The sequence below is a fragment of the Passer montanus genome, unplaced genomic scaffold (genome assembly GCF_014805655.1).
Source record: "Passer montanus isolate IOZ18808 unplaced genomic scaffold, ASM1480565v1 scaffold156, whole genome shotgun sequence".
Classification (NCBI taxonomy): domain Eukaryota; kingdom Metazoa; phylum Chordata; class Aves; order Passeriformes; family Passeridae; genus Passer; species Passer montanus.
The window spans coordinates 383921-400739 of record NW_024362716.1 but is presented as its reverse complement, the minus strand read 5'-3'; the positions used below and the strand labels follow the sequence as shown (position 1 = coordinate 400739).

General features: G+C 61.1%; 1 protein-coding gene across 1 annotated transcript in view; it reads right to left on the bottom strand.

The window, feature by feature from the left end:
* Nucleotides 1-11254: 11254 nt before the first annotated feature.
* TMEM59L (transmembrane protein 59 like) overlaps nucleotides 11255-16819 on the bottom strand; it is a 6176-nt gene continuing 611 nt past the window's right edge. The window contains exons 2-9 of the mRNA XM_039702475.1: nucleotides 16802-16816; nucleotides 15692-15797; nucleotides 15368-15465; nucleotides 13989-14135; nucleotides 13791-13896; nucleotides 13374-13485; nucleotides 13136-13253; nucleotides 11255-12963 (exon numbers count right to left, since the gene is read on the bottom strand). Coding sequence (XP_039558409.1) covers nucleotides 12802-12963; nucleotides 13136-13253; nucleotides 13374-13485; nucleotides 13791-13896; nucleotides 13989-14135; nucleotides 15368-15465; nucleotides 15692-15797; nucleotides 16802-16816 — 864 coding nt within the window. The 3' untranslated portion in view covers nucleotides 11255-12801. The remainder of the gene's footprint in view (nucleotides 12964-13135; nucleotides 13254-13373; nucleotides 13486-13790; nucleotides 13897-13988; nucleotides 14136-15367; nucleotides 15466-15691; nucleotides 15798-16801; nucleotides 16817-16819) is intronic.

Here is a 16819-nt window from a genome sequence, read left to right as displayed (position 1 = left end):
CTGCCCTGAACAGAGCCACCCAAGGCCACCAGAACAGCTTTTCTTAAAGACCCCAAATTTCTGTGCAACTCCAGCATTTCTTAATAAATGAGAAAGTGGGAGAGGCACTTTAACCACGTCCTGCTGTGCAAGGCTCCTCCTTACAAAGCCACACAACACTCAGAGGTAGCACAGGAACCTGTAAAGCATCCCCCAAGTTTCAATTTGGTCTAAATAAAACCCCAGCGCAGGACTTTCCCAACACTGCAAGAGCAGGCAGCAGTTATTTTTACAGTGATTCAGTTCGAGCATAAACATTTATACCACGTCTACCAGATCTAACAACTAAATCTGTCTGAAACTTGCCATGTGGCAGAGGATAGATCATAGAAACCCCACAAAAACTCCACTTCAGCTCCAAAAGGGAAAAAATACCAAGGCTGATTGAAGGGTGAGGCTGTAGGAGATGGCAGGAACACCAAAGCAAGGCAGGCTCACAGCCCTTGTCTTCCCCCCTTTGTGGTTTTACTCCATCCCCCTGGACATTCCTCTCCTTCCCACCCTTTCTCAGAAGGAATAAAGTTTGGGAAGCTCAGGTCAGCACCCCCTTGATGGGAAGCCAGACATTTGTGACAGGACCTTGCCTGTTCATCCTGGTTTTCACAGCAAACACTCCGCTGTGTCCTTCAAGGGATAACTCCCAATTAATTCCTCAGCAGCTTGTCTGGACACCTCAATTGATTCCCACGGAAAGGCCTGCAAAGGGACGTTCTCTCCAGCAGCTGGGATGATGTTTTTCCCAGATTTTTGTGACCCTGCTTTGCACAACCCCACCTCACCAAGGCTGCAGCAACGATGGATCAAGCACAGAAGCTTCTCCTGCTGAGGGTCCCGAAGGGTTCCACGTTTCCTCTCCCTGATCCCAAAGCACATCCCCACTGATGCAGAATTCTGCAGCCTGAAACTCTCCCTCTACGTGATAAACAGGGCTGGGAGTAAAATATGAAACCTCATTGTAAGCCATGAAATTCTACCCAAGGAGGAAGAGAGAGGAAAAAAAAAACAAAAAAACAAAAAACCACCCAAATCCCAAGTTTATTTCAAAATAGAAGATTGGGGCAATTTGCTTTTCAATGCCCAGGAGTGGCTTTATCTCATGCCATCATCATTTTGTCCCCGTGGTCCTGCACAGCCTGCTCTGTGTTGAATGAAAGGGCAGGATCAAGCAGAGAAGTGAATTTTCCTGCTCCGGGGCAGCCACAGCTCCTGGGCAAGCAGTAGCAATTCCAAAGATGGAAATTGTGCCCGTGGTGCTGGAGCTGCAGTGCACCATCCAAATGGCATGTGTGAAAGAGCCCCGGAGCCTCTGTCCTCCTGCCTCGGAGAGCAAAGAAGTGCAAAAAGTCACAAGTGGAAGCACCTAACAAGGAATCACCGCCGACAGGGAATGCCCTTGGAATCCTCCTCACGCTCCACAGGCATCCAAAGTCCTCCACCAGGTTTCTCCTCGTATTCCCCAATAAATCCACCTTCAAACAAGTAAAAAAACCTTTAAACTGCCGACCAACAAGAAGCAGGATCCAAACTTAAACGGGCATTGCTTTAAAATTACCAAAGAAAATAAACATGCGGCGATAGGGAACATGACAGAGCTGCAGCTCGGGGGAATAAAACTGCTGCAGCTCCAGCCTGGGTGATTTATCACAGCCCTGAAACAAATTACTTCCATTTCTCACTGCTGCACACCCAGGGAACTCCCAAGTGCCAGGGGAGAAGTGCTACCAACACCTGGAGTGAGAAGTGCTGGGATTCCTGTCTGAGAAAGGAAAGGGAGGCGCAGAGGGATAAAATGAGATGCTGCAGGTGACACAGCATGGAGCTTCACGGAGCACAGATGGTTATTACGGGGGAAAATTGAATATATCTATAGGTGAGCATTCAGAGAGGCTTCTCCAGAATGAACAATGCCTGGGAGAGCTTCCCCTCCGTGGCGTGACACACACAGGGCTGTTTCAGGAGGCAGCGCTGAGCAAAGCTGGGGATAAACGAGGCTTTGAAGGGAAGTGACAGCCAGACAGAGCCAGCAAAACATCCCCAGACAGACACCAGACTGCCCCAGACAGACACCAAACTGCCCCAGACAGACACCAAACTGCCCCAGACAGAACCAGCAAAACATCCCCAGACAGACACCAAACTGCCCGGGACAGACACCAAACTGCCCCAGACAGACACCAAACATCCCCAGTCACCAAACTGCCCCAGACAGACACCAAACTGCCCAGGACAGACACCAAACTGCCCCAGACAGTCACCAAACTGCCCCAGACAGACACCAAACTGCCCGAGCACCATCCGACAGGAACCCGGGATGGAGACAGGGAAACCATGGGAACAGAAACTCCTCCGTGAGCAGGTACCACCTGCAACACCCAGAGCATCATCCCAACAGGTACCCCACACACCCTGACAGGTATCATACACCCCAAATCACATCACTCCAACAGGTATCACATCATCCCGACAGGTACCACCTCCCCCTGTGCTCCATTCAAAGCCTGAGTGACCCCACAAAATCAGGGACTGGGGTGTCTGCAGGCACACTATAGGATTCACTGTCTGGATTCACTATAGGATTCCCAGTGTGGATTCACTACAGGATTCACCGTGGAATTCACTATAGGATTGACTGTGTGGATTCGCGACAGGATGCACTATAGGATTCACTATAGGTGTCTGTGTGGATTCACTATAGGATCCACTACGGGATTCACAGTGTGGATTCACTATAGGATCCACTATAGGATTCACTATAGGATCCACTATAGGATTCACAGTGTGGATTCACTATAGGATCCACTACGGGATTCACAGTGTGGATTCACTATAGGATCCACTATAGGATTCACACTATTTTCTGCTCTAGAGCCTCCCCCAAACCTCAGCCTCCCTCCTCATACACCCCACCAGCAACAGCCTCGCTGCCCATCACCATCGCTCCCTTCCCGCGCGGCCCGCTCACGGGCACCGGGTACACCGGGCACCGAGTACTGGGTACCGAGCACCGGGCATCGGGTACCGGATACCGAGTACCGGGTACCCCGGGCACCGGGCACCGGATACACCGAGCACCGGATACACCGGGCACCGAGCACCGGGCACACCAAGCACCGGGCGTCGCGGCCCGGGTACACCGAGCACCGGGTACACCGGGCACTGGGTACACCGAGCACCGGGTACACCGAGCACCGGATACACCGGGCACCGAGCACCGGGTACACCGGGCACCGGGTACACCGAGCCCCGGGTACACCGGGCACCGGGCACCGGATACACCGGGTACACCGAGCACCGGATACACCGGGCACCGAGCACCGGGCACACCAAGCACCGGGCATCGCGCACCGGGTACACCGGGCACCGGGTACACCGGGCACCGGGCACACCGGGCACCGGGCACACCGAGCCCCGGGCCGTGCTGCCGCCCGTCAGCGCCCCCGGGCAGCGGCTGTGGNNNCAGCGGCGGCACCGGGAGCCGCGGGCTCCGCTCCGAGCCCGCCGGGCCTGGCGCCGCCCCGCCGCCACCGCCACCGCCGTGTCACCGCCCCGCGGGACAGCGCGGCCGGCACCCTCCCGGCCCGGGGAACCGGGGAACGGCACCCTCCGCGGCCGGGGAACCGGGGAACGGCACCTCCCTCCAGGGCTGGGGGATTGGGGGCTGTCACCTCTCCGAGGCAGACGGGATCAAGGGTCTGCCACCCCCCAGACTGCGGGGACCAGGACTCTGTCACCCCCAGGCTGCGGGGACCAGGACTCTGTCACCCCCAGACTGCGGGGACCAGGACTCTGTCACCCCCAGGCCGTGGGGACCAGGACTCTGTCACCCCCCACTGAGGACACTGGGGGTCTGTCGCTGCCTCCTGGCTGACAGGACTTGGGGTTCTGTCCGCAGGGATGTCCCGGGAGATGTCACCGCCCTGCAGCTGCAGGGTCGCAGGGCTCTGTCCCCATCCCGCATGCCACCAGGTCCCTCCAAGCATCATCCAGCCGATGTCCTTTGCTGCAGCCTGCCCTGGAAATCTCAGTATATCCCTCGGGATTCCACCTGCAGGTCTCTCAGTGTCACCTGCCTCACTCAGTGTCACCTGCAGGACCCACCACACGTGCAGCCAGCCAGGACTGCGGGGACAAGGCCACCTGGGCCGGTGTGGAGCCGGGATTTTGGCCGGCAGCCGCACGTGCAGGAGCAGCAGTACCCTCCAGAGGGTGCAGTGCTGTCACCGGAGCTCCGTGCGCGTCCCGCTGCCAAAATCCGCCTCCGTCCCCACACATGGTCGGCATCAGAGCCCTGCCGTCCTCCCCGGAGCCACCGAGGCCACGCGGGGTCCGTGTAATTCCTAAAGCCGGCTCGCATCTGCTCCGGGGGGCATTCCAGCCATCGGGGGGAATCAGGAAATTGTTCGTAGCGCTGGCCCTGCCAACGGCCGGGGGTAGAGTTCTTTGATTTCCCAGGCTCGGTGTCCACATCTGTAGCAGGGAAAGGGGGGAATTCGTACACGAGAATAAACGCGCTTGGAAAGCCGTGAAAGTCTCCCTTTCAAGTCAGCCTGATGAAAACTTCATGTTCTGGAGCTCTTTGCTTCAAGGAGAGCAATCTGTTTCGAAGAGGAAAAGCTGTGTATTTTTCTTATTTAAACCCCCTAAATCTGCTGGAGCATTAAAAATATTTGGCATTTCCACAGCACATTTCATTCCCAGCTCCAAATGCGTTTTACAGACATTCATTAATTAAGCCTCGCAAAACCTTGGGGAGAAAGGGAAGCAGTGCTTATTAATTTGCTATTTGTGTTGCTGCAGCACACCGAGACCCCGGCCAGGACCTGGGGGCCTTGTTATTCCAGACAGGACCTGCTCAGAGGAGGAGATGTCAGCACGGGAAGAGGCCACCACGGACCCTCCTGGTGTTCCATCCCCGGTCCCTCCTGGAGTTTGGAGCTCCCACCCAGCTGTCCCCCCTCTCCAGGGGTGCTCTTTTTGTTGTTCTGGTGTTTGGGGGGGGCTCCTGCCCCTCCTTCCCAACACCTCGTGGTTGTCCCGCTTCCAGCTCGGCTTCATTTACACCTCCCCCTTTCTCTGGGGGTCACTTTGTGGAATCTCGGAGTTATTTGGGTTGGAAAAGACCTCCAAGACCACCGAGTGCAAGCTGTGACTGATCCCCCCCTTGTCCCCAGCCCAGAGCTCTGCGTGCCACCTCCACGAGTTCCTGGGACACCTCCAGGCACGGGCACCCCAAACCTCCCGGGGCAGCCCCTTCCAGAGGAACGGTTTTCCATCCTTTCCCTCCTTTCCATCCTTTCCATCCTTTCCCTCCTTTCCATCCTTTCCCTCCTTTCCATCCTTTCCACCCTTTCCATCCTTTCCATCCTTTCCCTCCTTTCCATCCTTTCCATCCTTTCCCTCCTTTCCATCCTTTCCATGAGGAAATTTTCCCAATACCCAGCCTGAGGCCGTTCCCTCTGGTCCTGTTGTCCCCTGGGAGCACAGCCCGACCCTCCCTGGCTGTCCCCTCCTGTCAGGAGCTGTGCAGACCCCAAAGGTCCCCCCTGAGCCTCCTTTGCTCCTCCTGAGCCCCTTCCCCAGCTCCCTCAGCCTCCCCTGACCTGATCAGCACACCCTGATCTGTGAAAGACTCCAAACAAACGCTCCCCCTCTGCTATTTTTAGGTCCCTCCTGATAATTTTAGGTCCACCCTGATATTTTTAGGTCCACCCCGATATCTGAAGTGCAGCTACTTCTGTCCCTGAAGGGCTGTGCCCTCTCCGTCCCAGGTGTGGTGGCAGTGGAGCTGTGAATGTTACACCTCTGCTTCCCCTGCAGGAAAAGCAGGGCCGGGCTGGATGCTGTAAATGCCTTTCACATGTTCCCCAGATCCCAGTTAAACTGAACCCCAGAAGGTCTCTCAAAGCAGGAAAAATGCATTTATAAGACCCTGGAAGGAAGATGTATTCCATAACGACTCTGGTGACCAGGCGTGCTGACTTGTGTCATGTGGAGAAGGAACCAAGGGGGGTATTTCTTGTTATTTCATATTGCTGATGGGATTTTACCTCTGGCAGCAAATCCAGGAACTTTTTAGTTACCATTATTGTTTGATTTTATGAGCCATTTGATATTTATTTTTATTTCTCTTCATTATTTGTTGAGTGCACTTAGCCCCCTTCCCCGAGCAGCCTGCCTTATATCTAAGGTGAATTTTATGACCAGTGTTAGCACAGCAATCCCAGCAACTCACACAACTGTAATATATTTATCCTGTGCACTCAGTACGTCCAGGCAGGCCTGGAATTCCTACTGTGGAGAGCAGTGGTCTGCCTGGAAAATCCCAACTCTAGCTGGACTGGGTTAAAAACAACAAAAAATAAATAAACTCCAAACTATTTACACTCTTCTTCTTTCTGATCTTGATTTCAAGCCTTCAGGATCTATTTGAGTCATATTTTCACCTTTTTTTTGGTTTGTTTTTCCCCTTGCAAAACATGAGGTCTCTCCATGTACCTTTTGCTGCAAGCCAAGCTCTTGTGTATCCCACGGCTCCCACAGCTGGACTTTAAAATCCACAGCCAACACTGGGAGAGTCATGACAAAATCATGAGCTGGCAGCTCTGCCTCTCCCTCAGACCTCATTTCATCTGCTCAGGAGCAGGAATTCCTCGCAGCTCCCAGCACCAGCATCCAGGGATTTTTTTTCCAATTTTTGTTAGATTTTTTTCCCAGCACAGGAGTTTTTTTTCCCAATTCTTGTTACATTTTTGGCTGCTTTATTTTCCCTTGTTGTGGAGGAGGCTGCCGTGACCTCCCTGTCTCTTCCCTGGTGATGTCCCAGCTCTGCCTCCTGCCTGCCCGGAGGGTGTGCCGGGGTTTCTCAGTGCCAGTGCTTCTCCCTGCTTTTATTCCCTCTGGCTTTCTGCTCCACTGCTCCCTGCTAATCCCTGGTAATCCTGACAGAGTGAGAGCCCGGGGAAGCAGAGCCGGGGGGTGTCTGCTGTGCCAGCAGGATGCTCCAGCCTTTCCCCTGTCCCTTTTATCCTGGATGCGTTTCCCCAGGAGATGTTTGATCTGCTGTGGGCTGGCAGAGGGGGATCAGCCCCTCCTTCCCCCTGCAGCTCCACCACGGCAGAGGGAGAATTCCATGGTGGAGAGTGGCCACCAGGCCAGGATGTGGGACCCCCAGGGATGTGGGACCCCCAGGGATGTGAGACCCTCAGGGATGTGAGACCCTCAGGCATGTGGTACCCTCAGAGATGTGAGACCCCCTGGGATGGGGGACCCTCAGAGATGTGAGACCCTCAGGCATGTGGTACCCTCAGAGATGTGAGGCCCTCAGGGACATGGGACCCTCAGGGACATGGGACCCTCAGGGATGTGGGACTCCCAGGGATGTGGGATACCAGGGTCCCTCGGGAGGAGCTCTGTGGGCTCCCACCATCCTGGGGTGCAGCCGAGCCCCACCAGTCCCAAATTCCCCAATTTCAGAGACAACCCAACACAACCAGCACAGAACACGGGGACAGCAGCATCCCCTCTGTGCCAGGACGGAGCCAGCCTGGTTCTCTGGCTGGGTGCCCACCCCAGGCCGTGCCCCCCACCCTGTGGAGCAGCGGTGCCAGGGATGGAACGCGGAGTGTGGCAGTGCCATGCCCTGTGCCACTGCAGGACACGAGCACAGAGCACGTGGGTCTGCCCTGGGGGAAGGATCAACACCTTCTGGAGGAATCTTGGGCTCCTCCAGTCCCACACGGAGAGCTGACCCCTCGGGGCTGGCTCCCTCTCAGCTGGCGCCGTTGCCCATTCCAGCTCCACTGGCACCACGGCCACAACCCCGCAGGTCCCCTCCGTGTCCAGCACGTGCCATCCCCCAAAAGCAGGGAGGCTCCAGGTGCTGCAGCACCCCCAGCCCATCGGGAGCCTGCTTCCCCTCCGTCCCATCAAAGCCCAGCTCCCCCACCAGCTTGGCTGCGCTCCTCACCTGGCAGGAGAACACTCGAAGGAGCCCCTCGCGGCGTTCCAAGGAGCAACGAGGGCCAGGCGATGGAAAATGCCTGTGGCTGGCTGAGCTCCGAGGGTGCTGCACGTCCCCGTGGCAGCGCCAGGCCAGCAGCTGCGCCAGGCCCGGCCGGCGGCACCGCGCTCAGCTCTGACATTTGAAGACGAGGAATAATTTGGCTTCATTATCCCCCCCCCGCCCCCCGAGGGGTCCCTCGAGCCGGGCTGGAATGTGCGTGGTAGGGACAGAACCAATCCCATTAGCACGAGGAGATTGTTTTTCCTTGGGTTTGTTGCTGTTGAATGGCCCGTGGCTCCGGCTCGGTGGGTAGGTCACGGGACGAGGACGGGCAGGGGAGAGCCCTGGATGTGTTTTCCCATCCCTGGCATGGTGCTGCCCTGCCCAGCGCCAGCAGCTCCCTGGGGTTTCCATCTCTGAAGGCCTGGTGGGCTTTGTGGTGGCTCCAGGCACAATTCAAAGGAGAATTTGTAAGGGAAAGGGCTCAGCTCCACACGTGGGGCCAGAAAGGTGCTTTGAGCCCTTGCCCAGCTCTTCATCTCACCTCCTCATCCTTGCTCCGTCCCTGGATGGGGATTTATCTCCATTGGGGTTAAAAGTGAATTTACAGCTCTGAGTGTTGGTCAGGAATTCGGGATTGCAGCTTTGTGCTGCCAGGAGCTGGGCCAGGAGCAGGGAGAGGCAGCTGGAGCTGCTGGAAAATATCCTTTCCCATGTGAGAGAGGAGCCCAGGCTCTGCTTCCATCACCTCCAGGAGCCCTGCAGCTCCAAACCTGCGACTCTCACGGAAGAATGAGAGCCAGCACCCCCTTCCTCCTACAAGACAGGAGTTAGAAACCTGCCTGATCTCTTGGCGTCCTGCAGAATGTCCCTGGGATGAGGGAAGGGGATCATTGGTCCCAAACCATCAGAAGGGGGATTGGCACATGGACTCCTCCTCCCTGCTGACCCAGTCCTGGGATTTCTGCCCTCTGAGGCATGCCAGGGACCCCAGTGCTCCCCCAGAGCAGAGACATCCTGGGGGAGCACCCCAGGGCTCCGGGACAAGGAGCTGTGAGTGCTCCTGGGGGGACGGGGTGAGAAACAGGGACAAAGGCACGCTGGGGAGCAGATGGCAGAGGGAGGGAAATCCGTGCCTGGCCCAGCTTTGTGTGAGCCTGGTGGAGCCAGGCCAGCTCCCAGCAGCTGAGATTTTCTGGAGGGGACAACAGCAGCCCAGTGCAGCCACCAAGAGCAGCCAGGGGGGCTGCTGACCCTGATTACAGCTGGTGAGACCCCCACAACCCTCAGCACCCACTGCTGGCACGGAGACCGAGCCACAGCCAAGGGGGGAGAGGCCACAGGGATCTGTGGTGGAAGTGCAGGGGGAATTTGCTGGATTTTTCCCACTTTTTGAGGCGACTTCTTGCCAGAGACGCATGTGGGATTAGTTGTGGAGCTGTGGTTGGACACGTGGACACACAGGGGTGAGTGTGGACACGAGGGTGTGTGGACATAAAGGTGAGTGTGGACACAAGGACATCAGGGTGAGCGCGAGGGTGGGAGGATGGACACAAGGACACGAGGACAGGAGGATGGACACAAGGACACGGTGATGGACACATGGGTGTGAACGTGGGCACACAAATGCTCACCCCAAGGCTCTGGGTGCCCCCATGCCCTCACCACCACCACCAGGGGCTGGAGGGTGGTTCCACGGCCACACACCACGAATTTCCCTTCCCCTGTGAAGAAATGAAAGAGGGAGCGAGAAGGAAAAGGCGTCGGGTGGAAAAGGCCTGGCTGCCTGCTGGGGGGAGTGGAACCAGCGAATTTCATGCGTCTCCTTCTTGTTAGAGTGGGGTCCCTCCTCACCTGCTCCTGGGCACAGCTTCCTGCCCCCGAGCCAGCAGTGAGGAATCTGACTCCAGTTTAAAGACGAGGAGCTTGTCCACGGTCTGCAGCCCGCTCCCATCCCAGGAGGGGACACGCTCGGGGCTCTGCCCGTGCTGGGCTGGCTTTGCCAGCTGTCTGCACTGATCTGGGGCCTCCCCCAGCACCAGCCCCTGTGAAAATTCAGCACAAAGACACCCCCTGGGGGTGTCCTGCCCTCTGAGGGGCACTCGGTGGCCTGGGCCTGGCCGGGGGGAGTCATCTCATTGTGCCCCCCTCAAAAGCTGCTCCGTGCTGCATCCCCCAGCCCTTCCCTCTTTTCCTGCCTCCCATCCCGAGGCGCTGCTGAGGACACCCCAAATCCCATTGTGGGCTGGGAAACGTGGCCATGGCGCCCGCAGTGCCTGCCATGCCAGCCCCACAGGGCCGAGGCTGCCCGAGCATCCTCCCCCGAGCTGGGAACGCCATCCCTCTGCGCTCCATTTAGGGACAGCCCCTCCTGTCCCCGCGGTGCCAGCGCTGGGCCGCGCTCCCCAGCACGGCCAGGGGTGACACCGCACCCCCACGGAGGGACAGGCAGGGACGTGCTCCTGGCAGGGAGCAGAGCAGGCCTTTGGAGAGCCTTCCTTGGCCGTGACTGCTGCCAAGCACGCCGGCATCCATCCCCGGCACCTCCGCAGCCCTGGCTCCGCGTCCCGGGGCGAACGGGGGCTCCTCGGGGGCCCCCCGCCGCCGCTGGCTCCGAGCTGGGGACCCTGCTGAGCTACTGAAGTGCTGCAGACGAGGCTCCAGCCCCTCGCGTGAGCCGGCCTGCCGTGCCTGGCACCGGAGAGCTCGGCTGTGCCGCGGGCACGGCGCCAGGACAAACACGCGCCGCGGGGAAAGGAAAGGTGGGACACGCCAGCCCCCCAGTGCTGTGTGTGTGACACCGGGGGTGACATCAGCCCGGCCTGATTCACACTTTTCCTCCTCAAAACGGTGCCCACGGGTGTTTTCAGTGAGAACAGCCCTCGTTCCCCAAGGCTTCCACGAGCACGGAGCCCTCCCTGAGGCTGCAGCCCCTCCTTGCAGCTCGCAGGGGGGTGCTTTGGGGGGCTTGCCCCACGGCATCTCCCCCTGCTCTCCATGCTGAATCTCTCAGCCCAGCAGCAGAGAGGAGCTTTGTTCTGTGCCCATGCCAAACAGCCCAGCAGGGATTTCTCTCTGGTTTGCCAGAGGTTTCATCCCAGCTCAGTTTCCAGAACGGGAACAGCCCCGCGCCCTCCTGCCGGCCCCGCGTGGGGGATCAGACCCGCTCCCATCCCGGGACCAGCGCCCCACGAAGCCACCGACTCGCCCAGCTCTGGTACAAACCTTTTATTGTACTCCCCCTCGCAGCTCAGGGCTGGGTTTGCCCTTCGGAGGCGAGGCCGGGAGGGCTCCGCCGGGGCCGGGAGGGCTCCGCCACGGCCCGGAGCTGCTGCCCGGGGATCGGGGGAGCTGCCGTGGCTGGAACATCAAAGACTCCACCGAGCTTCACACGCGGCCGGAAAGCAACAACGAAAAGTGGACCCCAAAACGGACACGAGACCCCCCCACGCCTCCCCCCAACCCGGTTCCCCAAAGCCAGATATGTTGGATGGGTGGAAGTGACACAGAGCGGCACAAAACCGGCGTGGAGGGGGATGAGAGCCCCCGGCCCCACCACGCCACGGCCCCCGGCAGCCGCCGGCGCACAGAGAGAGCCCGAACACCCGGGGGAGGGTCGGGGGTAATAAGTTAATCTGTACAGACGCGTTAGGTGACACGGGGGTGGCGGGACCGGCACAGGGGTGTCCCCGTGGGGCGCGAGGAGCCCCGTGCTGGTGCGAATCAAACCACGGAACGATGCATGAGATCGAGTGGTGCAGGATGGGGGGACACGGGGAGCGGGGAGGCACCTCCATGGCCAGGGGCTGGGCCAGGTGAGCCGAGGGGAGCCGTGCTTGGGCCCACCGCCCACTTTGAGGGCAGCGCTGTGAGCCCAGGGACACAGAGACGGCCGTGCCTCAGCTACAGCCCCGCAGGCTGCTCCAGCACGGGGCAGGCGTGCTGAGCCCGGGATGGAGCCATCCCTACGGGATGCCGAGCCCGGGATGGAGCCATCCCTACGGGATGCCGAGCCCGGGATGGAGCCGTCCCAGCAGCTCCCACCTCCTGTCCGAGCTCGGAGTCAGGGAAACGCCGCCTCATCCCCTGCTTGTTGGCACCAGGGCCATCTCCCCGAGGGCATCACGGGGCAGGGAGGGCAAGGAGCCATGCCAGGGCCCCTGCACAGCTCCGGGAAGGGGCTGGCCGGGTGCTGGCGTGGGCACGGAGGCGGCGGGATCCGCTCCCGTCTCCGGCTGCCAACGCCAAATCCATTCGCCACGTTTCGGCTCCCCGAGGCAATCGGCTCCGGCCGGCGGAAGGGAGTTCCCAGGGCCGGGGCCGGCGCCTCGGAGGCTCAGCCCAAGGTGGGAGGCCGGGGATGTGCCGAGCCAAAGCTCAGAAGGCTGCAGACACTCTCCATCCCCCACCGCAGCCGGCTCCCTCCTGCCCAGCGCTGGAGCCGTGCCCGGAGGGCTGCGGGGCCCCGGCGGCTCCGGGCGGGAGGAGGCAGAGTCCCGCTCCGGGGCCGGGCTCCCTCCGGCCTCCCCGCTCCGGCAGCTCCGCTCTCGGCCCTGCGAGCCGGGATCCCGGCTCTCGGCACATCCCTGGGGGAGGCAGAGCCGCTGCCCGCTCCCGGAGCCTGCCCAGAGCGGCCGTGCCCGGGAGGGGAGCGGGAGGTGCCCGTCCGGGAGCGGGGGGCGCGGGGAGCCGGGCGGGGCCGGGGGCGATGCCGTGGGGATGGTGAGGGGTCGGAGGAGGCGGTGGAAGGGGCGGGAGCGCTACAGGATGGTCTTGTCCAGGTCGACTTTGAGGGGCAGCGGCCCCGCGTCGTCCCCGCCGTGCGCGGGGCACAGGGTGACGGTGATGACGGGCGGCAGGGGGAAGGCGCCGGGGCCACCCAGGTCCTCCAGGTACTCCTTGTCCCCGTTGATGCTCAGAGGCTGGAAGACAGGCAGAGACAAGAGTGCAGCCCCAGGACGGGGTGCAGCTTGGGGACACGCTGGGGCTGGCTGTGGGTGCACCTCACACCCCACACGGTGTAACGGGGCACGGCAATGCCCACCCAGCCGTGCCAGCTGTCCCTGACACCCTGGGGGCTGCGCTCACCCATACCTGGGTCTTGACGTGCTGCTCGGGGGCGGTCACCAGGCTGGCACAGCTGAGCCACAGCATCACCATGATGGAGAGGAAGAGGCAGGCGGCCAGGATCCAGCGAGGAAGGCCCGAGCGCCTGTAGCACCCCACCACCCCCCGCCAAAGAGGAGGCACGAGTTTATGGCAGGGCACGGGCTGGGAATTGGGGCTGGGGGGGATCTGCTGTGCCACGTCCAGCAGGTCCCAGAGCACCTACTTGGACATGCAGCCCAGGAAGTCGTGCTCCTGCTGCGGGGGCTCCGGGGGGTGCGCCTTGGCTTTGCCCCGCGGCTCCTTCACGGGGGGCTTGTCCCCCTTTGCCCGGGGGCCTGGGAGGGGAGAAGATGCTGAACATGGGCGCCCATGTGGGCACACCCTCCCCTCTCCGTCCCCGTGGCAGCGTGGTGGGGGTCCCCCTCTCTCCCCAGACCCTCTGCCCGCTAAGGGGGCACAGAGGATCCCCGCAGCTCCGTGGGGCAGGGTCCCATCCAGAGCCCCCCCGGCGTGGGTGGGGGTGTGGGAAGCTGATCAGACCCGAGGAATGGGAAATTTGTTCAGCTCTGGAGGACTCGGAAGGGAGCCAGGAGGGCTCGGAGGCTCCCAGCCCCTCCCAGCAGCCCAGACCCCCCCGCACCTGTGTGGGGCTGGGGGACAGCAGGGCTGGGTCCCGATCCCGACCCCGGCTGCGCTGGCTGGATCTCCAGGACCTCGGGTGCTGGGTACTCCATCTCGGGCTGGGACTGGATGGGCAGGGAGAGAGGGAGAAGGCAGTGAGGAAAGGGGTCCCCACCCCTCTGGGCACCCACAGAGGGGGTCCTGGCGACACCCCCACCTGAAACACCACGACTTTGCCATCGTCCGCCTGCAGGTAGAAGGTCCAGGTGGAGGAGATGAAGCTCTGGGCAGAGCTGACGATGTCGTTGCAGAAGGTGGAGACCAAATCCAACATGGAAAACGACGGCGCTTTCAGCTCCACGCTCTGCAAAGGAACGGGGACATCAGCTCAGCGCTGTCCCCTCGTCACCCCCCTGGTGGGGAACATCCCACCCTGAGGTCGTGGCTGGGTTGAGCTGGCTGCTCAGGTCTGGGCTCAACCTGCTTCTCCCGGGCACAGAAAGGGATGTGCCAGGGCCGTGCTCCACTCCCAGGAGGGTCACCCAGCGGGGGCTGTGATCCCTGGGGTGACCACCCAGCTTTGGGGCCATCACCCAGCCCCAGGAGCGTCCCTTTGGGGCGGGATCACGCTCCTCTGCCGGAGACAATGGAGCGGAGCGGCCGCGGTGCCGAGGGCGTTCCTCTGCTGGCAGCCTCTCGGTGCCCTGGATTCTTGGCCGTCGCGGCAGTTTGTTATTTTTAAAGCATCCCTGCTGGAATCCGCTTGGCTGCTCCCTGCCACTGGCTCCGAACATTTTCCGACAGCCCCTTGCACGGTCAAACCAGCAAACAGGAAATAAATAGGTCAGATTCTGTATCTAATTATTATGCTAAATCTGCTTTGCCTGCTCGTCTGGGAACCTGAGGAAAAATGCTTCGGGTGGGTGGAGGGGGTGAGGGCCCTCCCTGTCACCCCAGTCACCCCCGGATGCTCATCCCTGGCCTTGGAGAGGGGTTGGGGAGTGGGATCAGGCCCTGGGAAGGTCTTAAAACCGGGCTGCAAAGGAGGGGGTTCAAAGGAGCTTTTCACTCTTTTATGGCGCGGATTCATCTTTGCCCGCACGTGCACGGAGCCAAAAGCCTCTTCCTTGGGCCAAAGTCTAATTTCATTAATTGGGCAAAAGGTGAATTAATTAAATGTAGGAGGGGAAAGCGTTGCTGATTGCTGGGAAGGATAACAAATCAAAACTGGGGGAGTCTGCCACGATCCCCAGTCAGATCCTCTCCCCCGGGAATTCCCCGTGGTCTCCCTGCCTGGCCCAAGCCAAGCCCAGCCCCCTTAATTTGCTCTTTAGATTTGTGACAAAGCAACCAGTGGTGGCTTGGATCAGCCTGGCACATCTGGAGATCCCATCCAGATGGAGGGGTGGAGGGATGGATGGATGGATGGATGGATGGATGGATGGATGGATGGATGGATGGATGATGGATGGATGATGGATGGATGGTGGATGGATGATGGATGGATGGGTTGCACATGTGGGGTGTCCCCCATCCCAAGGAAGGGGGGACCGTGCTGAGCTCCATTCGAGGAAGGATTCCCCCATCTCCCTTCACCTTCTCCTTCCTGCTCTCCTCCACCTCGGGCAGCTGCTTGCGGCACCCGGTCACGCACCCAAACTGCTCCTCTGCGTTTCCATAGGCTTCAGCACAGGCTGGGGGAGAGGAGGGGTCAGCGTTGGGGGGTGCTCAGTCCCTGCGACCCCCGTGCCCCTCCCCACTGCCACCCAGGGCACGTCGATCCGGGGCTGCGGGGCTGAGCGGGGCGGGACGCTCTGGAGGTGTCGGGTGTCGGGTGTGGCGCTGCTCCCGGTGGGGTTTGGGGATGGGCATCCCCCCGGGACGGCGTTTGGGGGCCGCTCGGCCAGCGGCTCCTCTCACCTGCCTCGCACTCGGCTCTGGTCGTGTTGAGCTCGGCGCTCGCATCCACGAAGTGACAGATGGAGAACAGCCGGCAGCCCCGGTAACAGGCGTTGAGAACAGCATCCTGCGGCGAGGAGGAGGAGGAGAGCGCGGAGCTGGCACCGGGCTCAGCCCGGTGGCGGGGCCGGACACCCCCACGCGGCCCCCGCATCCAGCGGGGGGGCACCGGGCAGCGCCGCCCCCGCCCAGGACCGCGGCAGGGCTGGCACCCCAAAGCAGGGAGAGCTGCCTGCAGCCCCCCGCGTGCCCCCCACGCTGGGTCTGCGCGGGGCCGAGTCCCCGTGGAGGGTGTGGACGGTCCCCCCGTTTCTGTTGACAGCAGCCAGGCCGGGCACGGGCTGGCAGGAGGTGGGGTGCACTGCTCTGGGGCAGGGGTACAGATTTGGGGGGCCGGGCACACACTGAGGGGGTGTGGGGGGCACACAGAGCCCACACGGGGGTCACCGGGATTGGGCAGGCTCAGGGTAAAGGGGTGACACTGTGGGCACCCCAAACCCGTGGGGATGCCCTCACTGGGGCACCCCAAAGCTGCTGGAGGAGACCATTGGGGGTGCCCCGGTGCCCCCCGTGTTTGTCCCACGGGGGGTGCCCCAGTGCGGGGCTGCGTTGGCAGAGATGCCTGCCAGGGGTGCCCCCACTGCTCCTGGGGGCCCTGCTGCCTCTGCTGCCCCCAGTGCTCCCAGTGCCCCTGGTGCCCCCCCGGTGCCCCCGCTGCTCCTGGTACTCAGCGTGCCAGCTGTTCCTGGTGCTCCCCGTGCTCCCAATACTGACCCCGATGATCCTGATGCTCCCCACGCCCCTGGTGCCCCCCAGTGCTCCCAGTAATCCCAGTGCCCCGATGCTCCCGGTACACCCAATGCTATTGATGCTCCCCACACCCCTGGTGCCCCCCAGTGCTCCCAGTGCCCCGATGCTCCTGGTACCCCCAATGCTCCTGGTGCTCCCCACGCCCCCGGTGCCCCCGGTGCCCCGATGCTCCCGGTACCCCCAATGATATTGATGCTCCCCACGTTCCCGTTGCCCCCCCAGCTCCCGGTGCCCCCGGTGCCCCGGTGCCCCCCGACTCACGGCGGCGGCCCGGCGCTC